At 38.1% G+C, this 20480-nt stretch overlaps 1 protein-coding gene across 2 annotated transcripts in view; it reads right to left on the bottom strand.

Moving 5' to 3' along the window:
- KCND2 (potassium voltage-gated channel subfamily D member 2) overlaps positions 1–20480 on the bottom strand; it is a 291733-nt gene that overhangs the window by 19239 nt on the left and 252014 nt on the right. For both annotated transcript variants that reach the window (XM_074903152.1, XM_074903151.1), the window contains exon 3: positions 259–421. In XM_074903152.1, the coding sequence (XP_074759253.1) occupies positions 259–421 (163 nt within the window). The remainder of the gene's footprint in view (positions 1–258; positions 422–20480) is intronic.

Below are 20480 nucleotides of genomic sequence, written 5' to 3'. Positions count from 1 at the left end.
TCTCACCTAACAAGTGGGATGGATTACCACAATAATCTGTAAATTTTGCCAGAAAAGAGAACAGTTTTTGTTTTGTTCCCCACCTCCCCCACCCCCCCTAAAAATGTCACAGTATTTGCATCTAGGACATGGACTATGCATGTAGCACATACATACAGTAATGCTTTTGCTAAGAAATACGTTGAGGATGCACAGCATATAAAAAGTCGTATTTTATCTATTGCTCAACAACAAAAGGGGGAAAAATTAAGAGCTCACCTTTTGTGCCCTGCGCTTGTCTGCTCGTTGATTCTGGTGGTAGATACGGCTGAAGTTGGAGACAATTACAGGAACTGGCAGAGCAATGACCAAGACCCCACTCAGGGAGCATATTGAACCAAAAATCTTGCCAGCTATTGTCTTCGGCACCATGTCACCGTATCTGGGTTAAAGAAAACAAAACACTTAGTAAAGACAAAATCTCTTCTAAGTATTGAATTTCAAGATGAATTAATTGCAAAATAGCAAACAAATAATACTTGCTGAATATAAATAATACTTTATATACGTATGCATACATACACAGCATGCCTAGTGTTGTGCATGCATAATTTTAATTTGAAGCTGATGTTGGATATCCTGTACATCAAACTGTGGGTATCTATGTTCTACCTCCTGAAGTCTTCTCAGGCTGCCTCTGTTGCAATGGAAAGAGAGTGACCTTGCTAAGGAAAAAAAACAAAACATCAGTGTTGAAGTTAAGTCCTTACTCTGTTTTCTTCTTGGAAGAACTCATCACTTTCCATTGGCAAGATCCTAGGCAGACCACTTGGTAAGTCAGATGTCAAGCTGAATAATCTGTTGTCTCATTTAAACTGATATAATACTTTCATTTAGGATTGTAGCACATTTTTGGAACAGGTTTCCCTGAGTATTCTGGATTTTCTCTCCCTGGAGATTTTCAACAGTTACTTGGCTAGACAGAAGTATGGCTGACCTAAGCTACTGTTGTTGATAGACCACCTTTGAGCGAGAGAGTGGACTAGCTGACCTCCAGAGGTCCTTTCTACAGTCTAGCCAAAAGCAAATATGAAAAACTCAAGCAACAAGCAAGCAACCAAACAAATTCTAACTGCAAATCCTGGTAGTGCTCAGAATTGCTAGGGTTACCACTTTTCTTTATGATGCCGGATATTGTTTTGTCCAGCAAGTAAGAACATAGTGCTACTGAAGTATAGAGTCATTCCAGTGACAGCTTATTAAAAGATACCAGCTTTTTGAACTCTGTAGAGTGCCATATTCTACAGGACAAGTATGTAATTACACACTACAGAGTTTAATAAAGAGATAAATTACTTTCAAATACCATTTGTTTTTTAATTTTACTGGATTTTAAGTCATTATTCAACACTGATTGTAGCATGTGAGTTTAGTATGCTTGTGAGCAGAGAGAGCACACATTCCCTATTACACAGAATTTATAGACTCTTAAGAAAATGTAAGAAATAAAACTTCAGGAGGGGCAGTGTTTGGAAAATGCTATCTGGAAAACAAAACCTGTCTGTTCAGCAGGAACTGGAAAAATAATAGAGAAGATGGGGGGAGTCTTCAAGTCACATGGTCCAAACTGTACACTTCATCATGAGAAGGAGGGGAAAAAGGAATGAGGATATCAGATGATGGAGAATGTATATGGGGTTAGAGAACACATTCTAGCAATTCAGCATATGTCAAAAGGAGATTACATATAGCCTTGTAGGTGAAGATGAATGGTTTGCATTTTGTAAGATAAGATGAAGGTGTTTAACATAAATATTCAAATAAGTTGCCATCCAGGCAGATATAATATAGATGACCAAGTCTTAGACTATTGACAAAAATTATGTTGTGTAAAATAATGTTTAGTTGCTTTACAAAGCATGCCCAAGTGTAAAATATTCACAGGAAAAATATACATTAATATTTCTACTAGTAAACCCTCCCACCCGCTCAGAATTTGAATGCTATTTGTTTCTGATTTTGTGACATGCAGGATTGGAATCCATTATGCAATAAATCCATCTTCTAAATTATTAATATAGCTGTCCTTATTTACAAGATATATAAAATTGAAAAAATACTAGATAGTCATGATTTCCTTCACATCAACATTTACACCTTATAACACAGGCATTTTTAGTGCTTATCCTCCTAAAGCCGGAGCTGACTATCAGCTGTCAGGAGTGATGCATGCCCAGCTGTTCTTTCCTTTGGGCAGGGAAGTGAGTAAATGACCTTTCAAGGTCCCTTTGACAAATGGGATCCCCGACACCTAACCAACCCCAGTTCTTTTCAAGCAGAGGACTGGGCATGGGGCCAGGGTGGTGAGCTTAGGAGAGAAGTACTAAGATCAAATCACTGATAATCGTTGCTGGTTTACGGTATTTTATTGGTTTACTTCTTTCTTTTACATACAATCCAACTATTTTCTTAGATTGAATCAAAGTTTATCAACAGAAAGCTATTTAAAAGGCAATATATATTTACACACACCTGACACAACCAGATCTTCAAATGCAAAATTTACATACACCCAGTACTACTGGAACAGATGTCTTAAATTAGATTCCTAAACCTATATTTAGATATCTATCATTTGAAATGCTAAATTGTTCATCCTTCATAAGCTCACATCGTCACCAATGGCTGCTGTGGACAGAAGGCATTGCTGCCTCTAATTAATTTGGTTTGAAGTTGTTCAGGGATATAGTTCATCCTGTTGATAACGTGATGCTGTAATTATGTGACTCAAGTGAAGACTGATGCTTTAGGAACAGAAACTATTAGCTGATCTGTTCCTAACGTTTATGTGTGGATCTACCTACTGACATAAGGCGGTGCCTTTTCATGTTATTTTACTGTTATATAAAATAAAAAAATTAGGATTGTTTGATACACGGAAGTATTTTGCAATGTTTTTCTTAGCTTCTGGGCAAAATGACAGGTAGATGGATATACTGCTTATTTTAAAATAACTTTCTTTTGATTATTTTTCTATTTCAGTTCGAGTAAGTTGTAGTACGGTGACATTTTCCAAATATAATATTGTTTGCCCATTGTTTAGTGCTAATAATATCTTCCACATCTTTAATAAGTCTTATATAATTAGTTTTTCTCCTGTTGATAAACACTGTGTTGGAGATGTTTAAATAAAATTATGATAAGAAAAAATTACTTTCTAGAAATTAGTCTTCCTGAAGAGGGTGAAAAACATATTTGCTCACTTTTGTGACAAAATGGAATTTTTATTACATTTACCCTGGTTAGCCTTGATCTCTTTGAGGACAGTGACACAGATTTTAGTCTAGTGTTGGCACGACCAGAATTGTTAATGAAGTTGCTCCTGATGGATTAAACATTACCGTTAGTTATACCTCATATATCCTGAATGGCACAAATGGAAGTGGATGACATAAAATTAAGGGAAAATTTCTTCCTTTACCCCATCTGAAATTGCTTTATTCCTTGGAAGTCTAAACAAAAAGAACATAACTCCATTTTCAGATGACAGGGTAGCTTTGTGGTGCTTGTGTTTCAGAGTGGAAAAATTATACTTGATCTCTAAAACAAATTCTGAAGTCTGCAGAAAATCTGATCTCTTCAGTCACGGAGACAACAAATATGGAATCTTATTAAACAATTTTCACAGAGTCGCTTTTCAAAACAGAACTATTTAAAAGTTTTATCTAGTGCTACCCTGCTTGTCTTACTGCTCTTCACACTGTAACTGCAAACATATTCTCCTTTATGTGTTTTTTCCCCAGTTGCAGTTTTTTCATGGCTTTGTATACAGTGTATTCCACATATGTCTATTATTGTGGCCAAAGCTCCAGTTAGTCTTTGGGCATTTACGATTTGTACTGAGTCTAATCCGGTAACATCAGAAGTGTCATCTCAATATTGTATGCTCTGGGTGAGTTGAAGAAAAAGAGATGTTGTACTGATCCCTGTTATCAGTCAGGTGCATTCTACTTCATTGGCCGAAAAGGGAAGGCGAAAGGCTATGACAAACTAGATGTGTCAATCAAGTTTTATCAAATCAGAAGTCAGAAGCGACACAATCAAACTAATGCCTAGTTTATACTAGACGTAGTCCAGACCGGTCAGAAATGTGCTATTGCCTGCAGCCCGTGGATATCTGTTCACTAGGTGACATCATACAGGGATGGATGCATTCAGTGGCATGTTTGTCTCAGTTGTTTTTATTCAACAGGTAACACTTTTACATATTTTTACTGCAAGGCAAGACAGCAAGCCAGTGGATTCCTTCATTTTGCAAATACTGGAACTTTTGGAGTACTGTACTGAGTAACATGGGCATAATTTAGTGCTTTGCATGGCAGATTTGGGGGCATGAAATGCAGCTTGAATCACACACAAAAAGCTGAGCTGTTGTAGGAGGCTGGGAAACATAAATGTATTTGGATTTACAAATGACCAATGTGTAATCTAAGCATTGCCACGTCAGAGTTTATCCGTTGCCATCCACCTGCCTGCTTTTCTAACTAATGAGTAGAATCTATCTGATGTTGCGTACCCATAATTCAAGATCAGAGATGGTATTTGTGGCATCATTGGCTACTTACCTTATTCCTGAATCTAATGAAGACTGTTTTTTGATGGCTCTAAGATGGAATATTTCATAAGACAAAGGTTTGAATTGTAATTGAAACGAGCCATACTTTTTGGCTGTTTTTTTCTTGATGTGAGCAGAGAAGGTATTTTCTTTAACAATCTTAACAAATGAGAGGCACAATGCTGCTTATTTAGTTTATGTTTGTTTGTTTGAAAACAGGAGCAATTTTTATCAAGCAATGAATAAATGTATTTGGACGATAGAGTAAGTAACCACAGAAATTTTAATTTAGAGAAATCTTTATGTGTGTTTGACAGATCAGAAATTCATATGTGTATTAGCTTACTTTGGATAGAAACAGGTGACCTCTACACCAAAACTGTAGGACATATTAATAGGAATAAATCCAGGATGTGTATTTTTACAAAGATCAGTAGTTGAGGCTGATACTGACAGATACAGTTAAGGTAAAAAATCGACAATATTAAAAAACCAACTAGCTGCAATAACGTTTTCTGACACAAGAGGGCATAAACGCCATTAAGAATAAGTGCAAATGCAAAGACATTTTAAAATGCATGTTACAACTGCATGTATTTTCTCCCACCTCCTTCGAATTCATTTACATTCTTTAAAAAAATATTACATTGATTGAGGTCTATTGTCTGCTCCAATCTTATTTCCTGAAAATGAAAGCTAGTAATATTTTTGTTTTCAAACATGTAAAACATGTCAGAAAATAATGGAGTTGTAAAATAAATGAAAAGTCATTACAATTAACTTGCTAATATTTATTTTAAAAACAAGTGGATTTATGGCCACAGAACAATGAAAATAGTATGAAATCCATGGAAACTAAACAATCTTTGCAGAAGCCAACATGGCACATTTTTTTCACGTGGCATACAAACCACGTTTCCCAGTGAATTTAGCATGTCAACCCGGCAGAGTTCAAGCTCTCTGCACTGGAGGTGGTTAACAGAATGGTGCCCTGTCTTTCCAGGACAAGGTCTGTCCTTCCATCTTCCAGCTGCTTGCTGGCTCTGGGCAGGGTCATTTTTTCACACACCAGGGTGGGATGATGATGATGATGATGATGATGCATCTGTCCTCTTGCTTCCCCTTTCAGCTAATGGCCATTTCCTGCTCTCCAGGAGCCAAAGGCAGAGCCCCAGAGGCTGCTCTGCTGGGACTCTCAGTGAAGATTATACAGCTGCTCATCGGCCCATGCATTCAGGCACCCAGCCACCCAATCTGGCACACACTTACATGCTGGCATAGAGGAGAAGGCAAGGAAAGCAGTTCTCCAGCCTCTCTGACACTAACAGTAATCATGATGAATCTGCAGCCTTACCTATGTTTTAAAATAGACTAATGATTTTGGAAAAGTAATTTCTAGTAATACAAAATGTTGCTGTTAGTGTGAGATGCGGAACATTACATAGATTATTCCAAATTTTATTCCAGCCTAGGGAGATTCTGCATGGAAATGCAAATAATCTTTCCGGCTGCTTTTACTGCTGCGAAGGGCCTTCTGTTGCAATAGCCCTCTTTTCTACTCAGCAGTGATGGACATGATCCCCTCTGAGGTCCACAAATGTTCCTCCAAGCGCTGGCCAGAATGGTCATTCATGAATGACGAAAACCACATCTGCTTCTCAAGAGTGGCAGTGCTCCCTGGGCTTTCCAGCCTGCAGGGCAAGAGTCAAACTACTGCCCTAGCACCTGGCTGATTAACCGGTTTCTGAAATACAAAATTTCTAGTAACGTTCAGGGATTTTTTTTTTTTTTTTTGTATGTGCACCGGGGCTTTCATCCAAAAAGATAAAACAGATTTGTAAAGGTGGGCTTTAGTACTTAGAGGTCAAAAAAAGGAACTTTTCCATGGAAAAATTAAGACTTGCCCAAGGAAACGGTCCTGGCTGCTTGCAGTCAAGACAGAGATTCAGATATCTTTCTGTTTTAATTTACCATGAAATATTAAATCCAAAAAGGTAAAAAATACATTTTTTTGTCATCTTTTTCTCACTTTATAGGAAAAGCTAGTATCCTATCTGTTCCTGAGCTGCAGCAAAGCATCACAGAAGTATGACGTCTGGTTCATGTTGTACAGGGGCTATTTAAACTACCAGAGCTACAGCTCAGCTAACTCCTAACAGCTGTATAACATTACACAGGCATACTACTGAGGTGGTGTTATGTTTTGTTTTTTCCCAGATTTTAGAGGTAAAAAATGAGCATGTTTATTTTTAGGAAAAAGAATATTTCTGAATGGATCAGACACTTTTATGAATAAAGAAAGCAACATAGCAGATAGCAGCAAAAATGTTCTTGATGCAAAAGTTACAAGCTGCCTTTCCTAGTGTTATCTAACGCATGGTGGTTCTCACAAGGCACTGGCCATCATCCACACTCATAGGTGAAAATGGGCCTTTTTTAGAGTTTGCAAACAAAGGGATCTTTGCACAACCTTGGTAACAAGCTTCTGCAGCAAGTGCAGGTGCCCTCCCCCTGCATGGCCAGTGCCCAAGCCCTCTCCTGCTGAAAGGTGACTCTGAGACTGTGACAATCACTGCTGAAGGTCTGTACACCAAGGCAGGCATTGGCTTGTGCCTCCAACCCCCTTTCTGACTTTTTATAAAAATGATGTAATGTCACAGCCCATTATGAAGTACCTCAGAACTCGGGCTTCTAGCACCAGCTTCTGTGATGGAGACGCTTACCTGGTGAGAGATCTGCCATGTATTTGGTGGGGTTTTATGCTTAGTACAGTGGATGGAGGACTATGTCAGCAATAAAATTTGTCAGCTGGACTGCCACATGCTCTACAAAGGAGGAGTGACTGGTTAAGCCCTGCCTTTGTGCTATCATGGGTGTGTGAATAAACTGATCTCAAATAACTCCCTTCACCGTGAGGCTAGCTCTAGACCTAAAGAGGATATGCTGCAAGGGAGCAAACATCAGTTAACCACTTTAACATTGAGGCCAGTTAAAAAAAGACCATCAGTGAAGAACAGAAACTATCCATTTTGAGAGAAGAAAGAGAAGTGCTATGAATAAAGCAATATTATAGAGATGTCAAATTATATCTGACAATTGCAAAATGGTGTCCTTCTCTAAGGAGGGTGCTGTAAATTGCTATAAAGCTGTCCCTAGAGCTTCCGTGCTGCTTGATGACTAAATGCTGGCAAGTTGACAGTAATTAGTCATTTATTTAACATTACATCCAACAACAGATAATTTAAATTGCTACTGGTAATAAGTTTAAGTGAAATTTCTAAATAAGCATTTGAACTGTGTTGCCTTAAGGATTCAACCTGTACATTTACAATTTGAAAAGTATCTAAGTTGATGTTTAGGAGCTAATTCTATTTTTAAAACACCACTGTATGTGAATATGAAATGATCCAGGGCTAGATTTGGAAGAATGAGACAGAGGTAAGGAAAAATATCTTCGTTTCCTAAAATCATCTTTAGTCCCAAGAATACTATATCTAATTAACATAGAATTAATTTATTACTTTGTTGAATTACTTCAGAATTCCATGTTTTTAAGATACCATGGTGATAAGCAGAGAAGAAATGCTTGGCTGGATAATAATTCCTAAAATGGTACAAATGATTACAGGAAGAATATACATTTCCTCCATCGCAGAAATACTCTGCATTTTTTGGGGCCTGATGTAGACATTCATATTTTCATTCTGTTTCAGGTGAAGACAAAAGTGACTTAAAGGAAAAAAAAAAAAGACAACTTGATCTCTGCTGCTGTAATTCTAACTTCCCTAAAAGAAAATATTCCAAGGTCTTTGCTCCTAAAAATCAACGACTTGTGTTAATTATTTAGTGAGGACCTAATTTTTCAACAGTTCTTTTGTCAGTGCATGTGCCCACACACAATCACATATATAGCATGAACTGACCAGGTCTTTCAAGGCTTAGAAATAAACAAAAGAATACCAGTAACAGGTCAGACCAAAGTTTAACCTTGCCTACTATTCAGCCTCCAAAATTTAACCTGAAGCAAACAAACATACAGGGAAAAAGAATAGGCTGAATACATATGATAATAGCCTTGAATGCTCTTTTATCCTCCAACCACTTACAAATAACTCTAGAAATACCAGAACTGAATTTTTTCTGTAGTTAGTGATCCTTAGCAAATTGCACTTCCATGGGTTTTATTATGTCCCCTTAAATCCGTGCACATTTTTGGCATTCACAACACTGTTTGGCAGTTCCTTGGTCAGTGTCCTTTTGACTGTTCTGGCTGCGATTCCTTGCTTTGTATGATGCCCCCAACCAGGTCCTTGTATTAAAAAATGCAGCCGGTGTGTGATCTCTAGCTACTTTCCTCCTACCACTTGTGTTTTCATACCTATTTACCTTATCTCTTTTCTAGCCTGACAAGTCCTACTCTGTTCATACAGAATCTATGCCCTATATTTGATCATACCTTTTGCCCTTTTCTGAATTGTCTCAAATTCTTTTATACTATTTACCAGAAAACAAGACAAGAACTGCACACAGCTTTCAAAGAAGAGGTATAGACAAGTTCAGAATAGCTTATCTTCCTGGTGCCAGCTTGGACAGTGAGCCATTATTATTCACAATGTTAATAGGTGATTTCTCACCCTTGTTATTTCTCTGTCCAAATCTTTATTGGTAGGAGCTGGTAAACTTGCCTTATTTCCTAGAACTCTATCACTGGCAGAGGAAAATGAGTTGTTAGCCTTCCAACACAACATGGGCGTCTTGATGACTGTCATGACGTAATCCTTACAAAATAATTGTTGAAATAGCATAGCTCACCCAGCACCTGTGCTAAGCAGAGGAAGAAAATGCACTCCTGGATTTGTACTAACATTTAGGTTAAGAGAAATGCATTTTACTTTGTCCTGTGAATACGATTTTTTAGGGTTTTTTTCCTTTTTTTTTCTTTTTTCTTTTTTTTTTTTTTTCAGAAAATCCTTTCTTGGGAGAACTGAACTAAAAAGCAATACAAAGCTAAGAGACAGTGTTTTATACATCATGGAGAAATAGGAACTAGGATGAATGCACACCAATCCCAAGTGCTCAGCATTTTAAATAAATTGATACAAATACAATAGAGTATAAAGAATTTCCAACAGTTCCTACATGAGACATTAACTGGAAGTGACATGAACATCAAGATAGAAAAAGCTCCACCTTCAAAAGTACCACCACCTCTAGCCACTCTTCACATTAAAGGTTAGGGGTGAAAGATGGGCAATGCCTTCAAGTGAGAGTCTGGCCATAGTGCCTAGTGAAGACTGAATCAAGAACCCATAGTACAGGTAGTAAAGGAGAGCAATGAGAGGTTTATTGCCTGTGCCAAGGTTGGCTGTAAAGAGACTCAAGCTGCAAATTCCATTGATTCCCAGCAGGATGGACTAGGGTTTGACACATCCTTCCTGGGAAACAATTCCAAAGGCAGCTGCTAAATATCACGCATATCCCCCACATGGCCTTGGTTCATGGACACCCTCTGGTCCCTCAGACACCTCAGGATCACATGGAAGATGACAAACCCACACATTTCTGCATTCTTCTAGGAACACATTGTTTAGTAAAACTTTTCAGCATCGCGACTAAAATTAGTATTCAGCTGTGAAGTACAGATTTCAGTGCAGATTCAAATGCACCTTTCTGAAGCCCAGAGTCCACCTTGCTTCAGTGGAGGGAAGGATTTCCCTATTAGTGGTGTGATTAGGTACATTGTGGGTTTAGTGTTCATCTCAGAAATATTGTTGAAAATTTTACTTAATTAACTTGTCCTATAGATTTCTTTTAGTTGCAATACCTGTGCTAAATAACAGCAAAGGCAAAACAAAAAAGCACTCATTTGCCAATCTGTTCCTAATTTTCTCTTCATTATATATTATCCATCAGGTCAAACTGCTGCAAGTATAAATCACATTAAACTAGAAAAACACTGTGGAAGTTTGCAAGGACAGCCATGCCTTTTTTGTGACAGCTACTGGGCACAGCACTGAGATCAGTGAGATGATTTTTCTTGGGAATCAAATCCAGCTGCTCCCAAGTTCAGGTAAAACTCAGACACACAGAGGTTTTATCCACTGCTGGCTTTAATGCTGTACTCTAATGGGCAGATCAAGATCTAGGGATGATTCCCAGCACATTTAGAACTCCTTGTTATGTGGTTTTTTTTGTTTGTTTTGGTTTTGTTGTCTTTTTCCCTTTGTTTTGTTTTTGTTTTGTTTTGATTGTTTGTTTGTTTCGTGGGTTTTGTTTTGTTTTCTTTGGGTTCTTTTTTCAGCAAAGTGTTAACCAAAGTCCCCAGTCTTGAAGTACAGGTTTGTCTTTGACCTTTGGCACATGGTCCAACTTAAAAACATTCTTGTTTTTCTTCCACATATTTAGTCCCATTAGATAACACTGGAGTTTTACATGTTAAAATACTAATAGTAAAAATATTTCAAAAGTGTTCTTGAAATAATAAACAGAATTATTTCCTTTTATTTTAAAATAATCAGAACTCCCCATTATCCCAACTTGCTCTTAATTACCTGTTTTGCTTCAAATATTTTCACCTTATTTGAAAATAGTCTGCTGTGTCATATTCCACACTGGCCAGTTAGGCCAAGCTCATTTTTTAGTTGTCAGCACAACCACTGACAGACCAGTATTATTTTTACATTACTTCAAGCAAAGCTGAAAAACACAAAATAGCTTTGTCAGTGTGACACTGCTACTGGCCTAACTCTCTAGGAATCTCTGCCAAATATTGAATACTTCAGTTAATTTTTATCTAATTCTTACTCTAAATCTGTTCAACCAAGAGTAAAACTAACCTAGTATATATTATATGCTCACACACATATATATACACACTTAGATAAGACTAATAACTTTCCTTTTAAGGTAATTATAATTCCTTTGTACAATTTTTGTGCACTAGAAGATTTATCAAAGTCCAGAATCTTAGTGTCCCTTTCTAGCTAGCAGCCAATAAAGTAATTTTTCTGAGAACATCTACAGTTATTTTGCCTCCAAAATTCAGCCCTTTCCTCTTTCATGACATTTTTGATGCCTATTTGATTTCTATTTAGAATATATTTGAGGAAACACGTCAGTGGAAGTTACTAGTTGTAATGGACTATTTACTATATTTTCCCTTGGTCTAATTGTCTTTTATTTTTTTCTTTTTTCCAGTTTTCAGGGATTTCTGATCTTGCTGAGATGAATCCAGAAAAATGAAACAATTCATGTACTTCAAGTCTAGCAAAATAAAAGTCTCTTCTGAGTGCACTCAAGGCTCCTCACAACTCAGCTTTCCATCAGTGCTAGATCACCCCAAACCTTGAAAGAAGGAGGGGGTATTATAGTATTCAATCCTCTTAAAGTTTCCTGGCACAGTAATTAGTTTCAGCTGAGCATATCTATATCCCCTTTCCTGCAAAGAAACCAAAAGCCTGTGTGAGCTGCTCTGTCCACAGACAGCTTAACCCTCACCCTCCCAGCTGCTGGGCACAGCCTCTGCAGGCTGTAAAAGCTTGGCATTGCATAGTTTATATAATTTAAATAGGAAAATTTGCAATTATTACACGAGAAGTATTGAGTCAGTGGTTAGGAGACTAAAGCTCTCTCTTCAGATTGTGCAGTGTGGACTTTGAATCCTTAACCACACAGGCTTTGAGTCTTGACATGACTTTGAATGGGTGACTTTGGATATGGAAAGGTACTAACCCCATTTCTGTTTGAATTCATGTCCCATAACTGTGAGGTTCTGTATCTCACTACCAGTTCTCTCAGTCATTCAGGCATAAAGCTTCACAACGCTGACTACTACCATTCTTTTCATAGGTGGTAAAGAAATAAATTTTCCACGTGTTTTCTTCATTTTAGAAAATGTATCCCTCTCTGTTATGTAAAACATTTAAAAACTTTGTGCTAGAGCCTTTTCAAAATCTACCTTTTTGGAGATCACTGATAACTCTTGAATTTTCTCATGGATTCAGGAGAAATGGAGCTTCTGGACCACTACACATCCTCTCCACCACACTTTTAAATGCAAACTCTAAAATGTCATTGTTCATTAAAAAGCCTGTAGCTCTGTGGAAAAGTTGCCAGATACCCAATAGTAAAAGCAAGGATTTTGGAAGGTCACATGAGACTTCTCTGCCCAGAGAGATGTGAGTATAGATACCCCACACGTGTACTCAAGAAATCATGTTATAGGGAATTTTCTCAATCTCTTCCTGTGCAGCCTGTGTTTCATAAAATGTTTAAATATTCAGCAAGCCAAGCCTGCAATTTGGTACTGTTTTAAGTGAACAATCAAACTTCAGCTACAAGAAGTAATTTTTTTAAACTAATTACTTTTCATTTTTAAACTACAACATAAAATACTCTACCCACCAACAGTGAGTAATGCTTTTGGAGACTGCAGCTTTCAAGGGGGGTCAAATCCCTCATGCAGAAAATCTTTCTCATTCCAGCTCTCCAACAGCTGGTTCGACTGCACTAAACATTGAGACTGGAATTCAGAGGGAGCACCTGCACCTCCTTCCCTGACTTCTGGAAGAAAAGCCTTATCCTTTCCTCTCCTTTCTTCAAGTTTTGAGCAACAAACATGTTTCACTTAAGAAGATGGCTCAGTATGTATTCCTGGAGGATGTAGCCCTCCTTGTAGCACGGATCTGGATTCTGTGAGTGGATAGGAATTGAGTCCCACAGCACTACTTCGACATTTTTTCCCACCAGTTGGCTTACACTGACCTTCCCCAGACAGCAAACTCCACTTTTAGGTGTCTAATTCTCCCCTCATTATTTGGCACAGCCCATGTACAAATCATTATGCCTAATGATTAGATACTGCAGTTCTCAGGGTTGTGACACAAGACTCTCTGAATCATTAATATTATGCCTCTGCTATAACTCTTTCCCCTTCCAAAGGATGTGTGTCATGCTCAGAGAAATGCTGTGTTACACCAGACATTGGCATGGAAGCACTGTAAAAGTTGCCTTTTCAGTAATGGTTTCTGTGCTGCAAAGAAGAGCTCCTTCTGCTTATGCACCAAGTAGTGAATTCCCCAAACTAGTGATTCTTCAACATTTTTAAACCACACACCAGCTTTCTTTGAACTACTGTGAACCTTTAGAACCACATTGTTAATTGAAAACATTATAAAGGCAATATGCTGCAGATCATTTATCTTGGCCTTGCAGGCTGTGTTTTTGGACAGCGTGGTGTAAATAATAACTAAGCAAGTAAAGCTGCTCCTGACCAGCACTCTGACCACAGCTGAAAGACTATTTCTGAGCAACTGTCTCCAGCTTGACCTCAAGGTCCACAACAGCATCAAGTAATAATCTAAGAGTCTCCACCTCTCTCCACTTCAAGTATAACTATGTTCAATGTATGTATTTTTCTGTTTGCCAAAATCATCAGGAACTGTAACCAATATCTGACAATTTTTGTGCTTAATTTTGCCTGTGCAATTCACTGAAAATTTTGTCCTTGGATTTTAAATTTCTACTCAACCTTTTGGTGCAAACTGTTTCATTTACTTCTACAACACACAGAATTTAATGAGGACTGCCAAACCCTCTCCTTTGTATGCATTTTCAATTAGTTTTGCTTCTCACTGTGTATAAATCTCTTTTTAGAGACCTTTATAGAGCAAGTCTTCTGTCCTTTTCTGCTGTCAGGTTTGTTGCTTTCAGTGTGTTGAACACTGTTTTCCTTAATTTTCACCTTGACTGTCTTATTATAGGTACTTTCTTGTTTGTCCCCACATTATAGCTCCACAGCTCTGCAGATGAAGCAGAAAGCAGTTATTCTGGGAGAAGAGAGTCAATACTGCAATCCTGGTGCAAAAAAGATCATATATCTCAGAGCACTACTTCTCCATGAACTGGATTGGGGCTCTATGACAGTTGCCCCCTGGGTCTGTACAGAAGTTGTGTGTCTAGGGAATGGATGAGGAAATGACCTGCTGGTCTTGAGCTGTTACACTCCTTTGGAGGCAGAGGAGTGACAAGTATGGCTGCATGTCACTGCTGCAAATGTGTTGTGTTAGACACACTTATCCTCAGAAGTTACTTCTGGTCTCCTGTGGGAGATGGGAATTGATGTCTCATGATTGCAAGGACTCTTAAACTGGCTTTCAGCCCAGAGATTTAACACACTGGGTCACTGTAGCCCGAAAATCAGAGATGTTCAATTTTTTCAAGAGTAATTTTTTTAAAAGTAATATTTTCAAGTGAAATATCACTTATGATGAGGACTGGGTTCTGGCCTCTCTATTTGCAACAACAGTTTTACTCTAGTAGGGATTCTTTTATGAGTATCCATTCTCAGCTGTATGTAAGTATCTGATGTCTGTGATCTGGCTTACAACCCATATCTGATTGCAGAGGAGATCCCACCAATTCTGGTGTTAATGCTGCTTCTTCTGATGATAAGGCACATTACTTAATGATATAATTTGCATCATTCCTAATAATTTATCTCCTGCAAGAGACCTCACCACTTTCTCCCATCCCTTTTCAGAATATGCTCTGCTCTCACATTTGTACTGGCTCCTTGCACCCTACTTAACTCCACCTGGTACCACACCAGAGGTTCTCCATGATGCTGTGTTTCTCTTTTCAGTACCCTGCTTTCCCCACCACTGTAATTGCAGCACCCTTCTCAAAGGAAGAGGTTTCTTACAGCCTTTCTTCTTCAGGAAGAAACAGAGAAGGTAGGTAGGGCATGGATCTACCCCACTATCACAGTCAAAATGCATGGCAGTGGGACAAACCATTCTCATCTTTTTCACTTCCATAATTAGGATTCCTTCTAACACTACAAAAACTGAACTAATAATAATTTTTCATAGAAAGAGTAAAATTATTTCGAGCACCTCAGACTGAATAATCACATGGTCTTATTACTGTGACTCCTGTCATATTTGCTGGCTTTTTCTCTGGTGCATTTTAGGTCATCCTTCACCCTGCTGGTAAACTTAGACCATGAGATCTCAGAGTTATTGTGCTGGAGAGCATAGATCAGTTCTGGGTGTTAGCTAAAAAGTGACTAAACTATTTTTCATTATTTTCAAAGTTGGGTGAATTTTGGTTGTAAATATTAGGAGAGTTTTCCTTTATTTTTACTCAAAAGTGTCCTATTACAGGCTCATATGTCAGATAGCAATTCAAGCCCTCTCTCCAGGGCTTTCTTTAATGCGTTCATCAGTATTAATCATTAAATGCATTTGCCTTAGGAGCAAGAAGATCTCTACTTTCTATTACTGACATTATGTCTTTAGTAAGTAGGTGTGCAGGTATATCACTGGCCTGTAGTATATCACTCACCTGAAGGAGTGAGAAGGAATGGAGAAAAAAATCAACAGGAGGTCAGCTCTCACAAGGAATAAAATAAAAGATCAAATTAATGGAAGCTTCTTTGAGAATAAAGCAGCAATTCCCATGTGTGCCAACAATTATCTGAGTAGTATTTTTTCCATCTGATTTTATGTTACTCCACTTTGCTTTTCCCCTCTGCTCCCCAGCCTGAAAATGTTCCTTCTGTGTGGTAATCTCTGATTCTCTCAGTCATAAGAACTACTGTCCACTCATTCAACCGCAAATTTCAGTTTGTAGGATCATGACCTACAGGCTTTGGGATCTTCCCTTCATTTAAATCTGTCACATGAAGATAACCTCAGAGAGAGAGTGAAGAACACGGGGCATAAAGGAAGAGAAGAAAGAGGTGCCCACGGACATGGTTCCTCAGGAATTATTATAGACATGTCTACGAGGACAGACATGTGTGTGGTCCCGCCTGCTCAGTGATTCAGTTCCATGGTGAGGGATCCAAGTGGATGCGCCGGTCACCTTTTCAAGAGATTTATCAGCTTTATCTCAATGCTGTGCTGGCACAGGCCCCAGACCAGGACTGGATTTCATCCCATCAGCTCAAGGGTGGGCAGAAGAGACATGCAACCCGGTGGCTTTACCTCCAATTTGTTTACTACTCGTTGATGCTGGTATCCAGCAGGGAGAGGGACACTGCTTCTGCTCTGAGGAGAGGATGGTCTGTCAGTGGATAATATGGACCACATTTTAGGGTGCAGTTGCAATGACCCAGCTCATCTGCATCCATTCTGTCCTCCTGACATAATTATACAACTATTAAAAATGAACAATCAAACAAAAAAAGTCAATGTGGTTAATTTTCCTGAAATACAGAGCTCATAAAAGTTTAGGAATGAAACATTGGTGCCAAATTCCTGTTAATGCAAATGTTTGCTGTAGTAAGAAGACTAAGCTCTAAATAGTGCTAGAGAAACACTAAGACAATCAAAACTTCATGACAGTCCAAGTAATTGATGCATTTTAGCCTGTAGCTAAGGGATTGAGTAGATTTACTTAATCCTTAAAAAAACCCCCACCTTAAGTAGTTTATAAACCTATAGAACATATTATTTGAAAAATAAATCAGAATGTGACATAAAACAAGTATAATCAATGCTGTTGTTCTTCCAAAAATTTTTTGAGCACGTCAGATGTAATTACATTGATACTTATTTTATTCTATTCCCATAAAAGGGTTGAATTTGTGGAGGTCATGTACTGCATTCTATCTAGCTCTTTTTACTCAGCTGAGCTTTTACGCAAGAAATGCATTAGGGCTACAGGGTAGCTCTTGCCAAAGACCGAGTGGCACCATAAAAAAAGAACACTTAGCAGTGGAGACTTCATTAAAATTTTTCTCTTCCTTTTACAGACAACAATTTTGCCTTGTTGGATTAAAAGTCCTGCTGTTACACAGTCATGGATGCTGTTTTTGGTATCCTAGTTGCTGAAGGTCTTAGGGTAACAGTCATGGAAGCCTAACATAATCTTTTTTGTCCTTTTATGAGGAATGCCCTTGAACCCCATTTCAGATCCTATCAGCAGTATTTGAGGAGCACAAGAAAGCTTAAGAAGGAGAGGGGTATTTTCCCAGCTGAAGCCAATACAAAGGCAATATAGGTGCAATTATGTGTACTATCCGATCTTATTCATTGAATTAGTAAGATCAGAATTAGACCCATAATAGTCTTTTAAATTGGCAGGAGGTGTATTAGGGCTAAAACTACTGATAAAAATCTTATTTCTTCAAAAAAAATCTGCACATGAGTTTTCAGGATTTAAATGCACAAAATATTTGTAAGCACTGTAAGATACTACTTTTCAGTTGAAATTAACTAGGACGATAATTCCATAATGACCAACAATTACAAGTCTTTGTAATGAGCATTCTTTAAGCTCTGGAGATACATTCTCCTTTGACTTCTAATATAAAAATATGTTGTTTATTAAGTAGAGCTTTGAAATCAATGTGATGTGGAACCTAAAACAGGGGTCTTTAATGAAGACAATTTCGAGGTAGTGAAACAAAAAGTTTTGCTGTGACATGGCACTGCATGATCACTGTAGATTAAATTCTAACCTCATTTACACCAGTGAAGTCCCACTGGAATCAATGGACCAGTGCCACAGAAAAAGGGGTAGTAGATTTAAGTCTGAAAGTCTTTCAAATAAGATAGCAAATAAACTCCCTGTGGTGTTGATAAGGTTTTATTACTGTTGCAATGCTAATAATGTGTACTTATAGACAGATATGAAGGCAGTGCCTATGCTCCAAAAACCTTATCAGAGTTTATAGAGACAGGAGATGAAGCTGAAATGGAGACAAACCTGAACAGGGATTAAAGTACATATTGATGTTTTTACAATTTTTGAGAATGCTGTTTTGTAATGGGAACACTCCTTTCTGTAGAAAGAATGGTGGTACACGTGATATATGTTTGTGTAGACCATCACCTGGATTCCCCTCACCACCCTTTGGAAAGCTATCTGAGGAATCTGAGTCAGAGAGCTCTCAATTCTCAATGCATAACTGATCCATTTCCAAAGACTTCAGGGTAACATCATTACCTGAAACCCTAGGTAAACTCAAGTGCTTAATTACAGAGAGCTAAAAAGCAGAAGAGATGTATCTAGTCCATACATTTATGTTCTCAGAAGCAGTGTTCAAGAGGCTCAGAGACCAATGATGGAGTTTTTTAGAAGTTCCTCATATTCCCTTTCCAGTTGTCAAGTTCAAAAACATTTCTTCTCAATAGATCAGTAAATATTCAGGGAAATAAAACCTGTCTTTTGCCCTGAGATGATCAGAATACTTCAGTTGTTCTTTTTTTTTCTTCTTACTTGACTGTGCTTACCTGTCAGTGCATGTGTACTTGAGCATTACAAGTTTAAGTGCATGTATATGTATCAACTTTGGCCAGTCTTTCAGGTAACCTAATCAATAGTATATTTGCTTTTTATTAAAAAGTCTGATATTTGTGGTTGGAGGATCTAATGCCTGGTATTAGAAATTATACTTCTGACTTTGTTTTTGGTTTACAGTTGAGGTTGACAGGTCATTTCTAGTCTAAAGATATTCTACTTCTTTTTATTGCACTTTTTATTATTACTCTGCCTTAAGCAATGGAATATATACTTCAATATTTCGTGTACTTGGTCTATTAAGATACACATGCTCTTTTCCCTTTCCTTTTCGTTTTATATGCTCATACATTTTTATGATACTACTGTAAAGGATTATCTGTAAATCAGATCATGTTCAAGTTTTATATTAGTATGTGCTAATATTATAGAGAAACTGCTCAAGCCTATTTAATACACCAGACTGGAAACTCTTTACTGTGAGGTATCTTACTGGGCAGTTCATAAGTTTCTAATCTCCACTAGCCTGAATAAACAACCACAACCCCCACAAAGCAGCTAAATCCAGGACTGGATTGCTTACTGGGGCAGAAAAATTAATGTTTCTGCAAGTTGGTGTTAGCAAAGTCAACAGAAAATTTTATGTGTCAGTAATATATTGACCAGAGATTGAAGTACTTTCTTATTTCTCTACTTGCCAAAATCATATTTAAAAGAGAATAAAACATAAAGCACTGCTTCACTTACAAGAGCAGCCTGGATGCTCATCAGCGCTCAGCTCAAATGATTTCCTCCAGCAGACAAAACTTTAGTGAAAAATAATGCCACTTCTTAAGTATTTGGAACAATTATTCCAGGCTGAAAATATTATGCCATGGGATTTTTTTCATGATCTGAGATGCTAGTCTCTGTAACTGCTACTAGCTTTATAAAAAGGACCCACAGACAGCGCCTGAGAAATGGAAAACTATGATGTGAGCTGAAAGACACCAAACAAGGCTCCTGGAGCTCTTCAGGGCTTCAGTCATATCCAGTGGAATCAAGATGTAATGCCCATGTTGACGTAAGGAATGGCATGATGTCTGCTGGGGCCTGCAGGGTTTGCAAACCAGAACTCTCTGCAGAAAGTGAAGCTGCAAGTTACATTGGTTTGTGTGTCCCCTTGGGCACAGGCACACTGCTAATGCATCTTCAGTCCAGCAAACCCAGGCAGCATTTTCAGCAAGAAGTCGTATAAAATACCAAGCTGGAGAGAAAGAATGGGATAAGGGAGTGGACAAGAGTGCTATTCCAGACTGTACCAGTGTCTTATAGTGTGAAATGGGTCATGCTTCTTTAGGCCATGCTGTCCATTGTGGCATGTAATGTAATGGAAACAACCCACCTGGAATCACCTGAACCAGGCATTATAACAGGCAATGTGAATGTAGTACCAAACTCCCTCTACTTTAGCAGCGCTTTGGTGGAAGAAGGAATACTAAGAAAAACAAGATCCTGCTGCTGGGTATGTGATGGAGTATCAAAGAACAAGGAAAAGGCTGAGATACTCAATGTCTTCTGTCCTGTGTTCTTTACTGACAATGTGCCTTTGCAGAGAAGAGCCTGTGTGTTGGTGTGCAAGCTTAACATGAGTCAG

The sequence above is a fragment of the Athene noctua genome, chromosome 3, assembly GCF_965140245.1.
Source record: "Athene noctua chromosome 3, bAthNoc1.hap1.1, whole genome shotgun sequence".
Lineage (NCBI taxonomy): Eukaryota > Metazoa > Chordata > Aves > Strigiformes > Strigidae > Athene > Athene noctua.
This window is presented reverse-complemented; position numbering and strand designations above follow the sequence as displayed.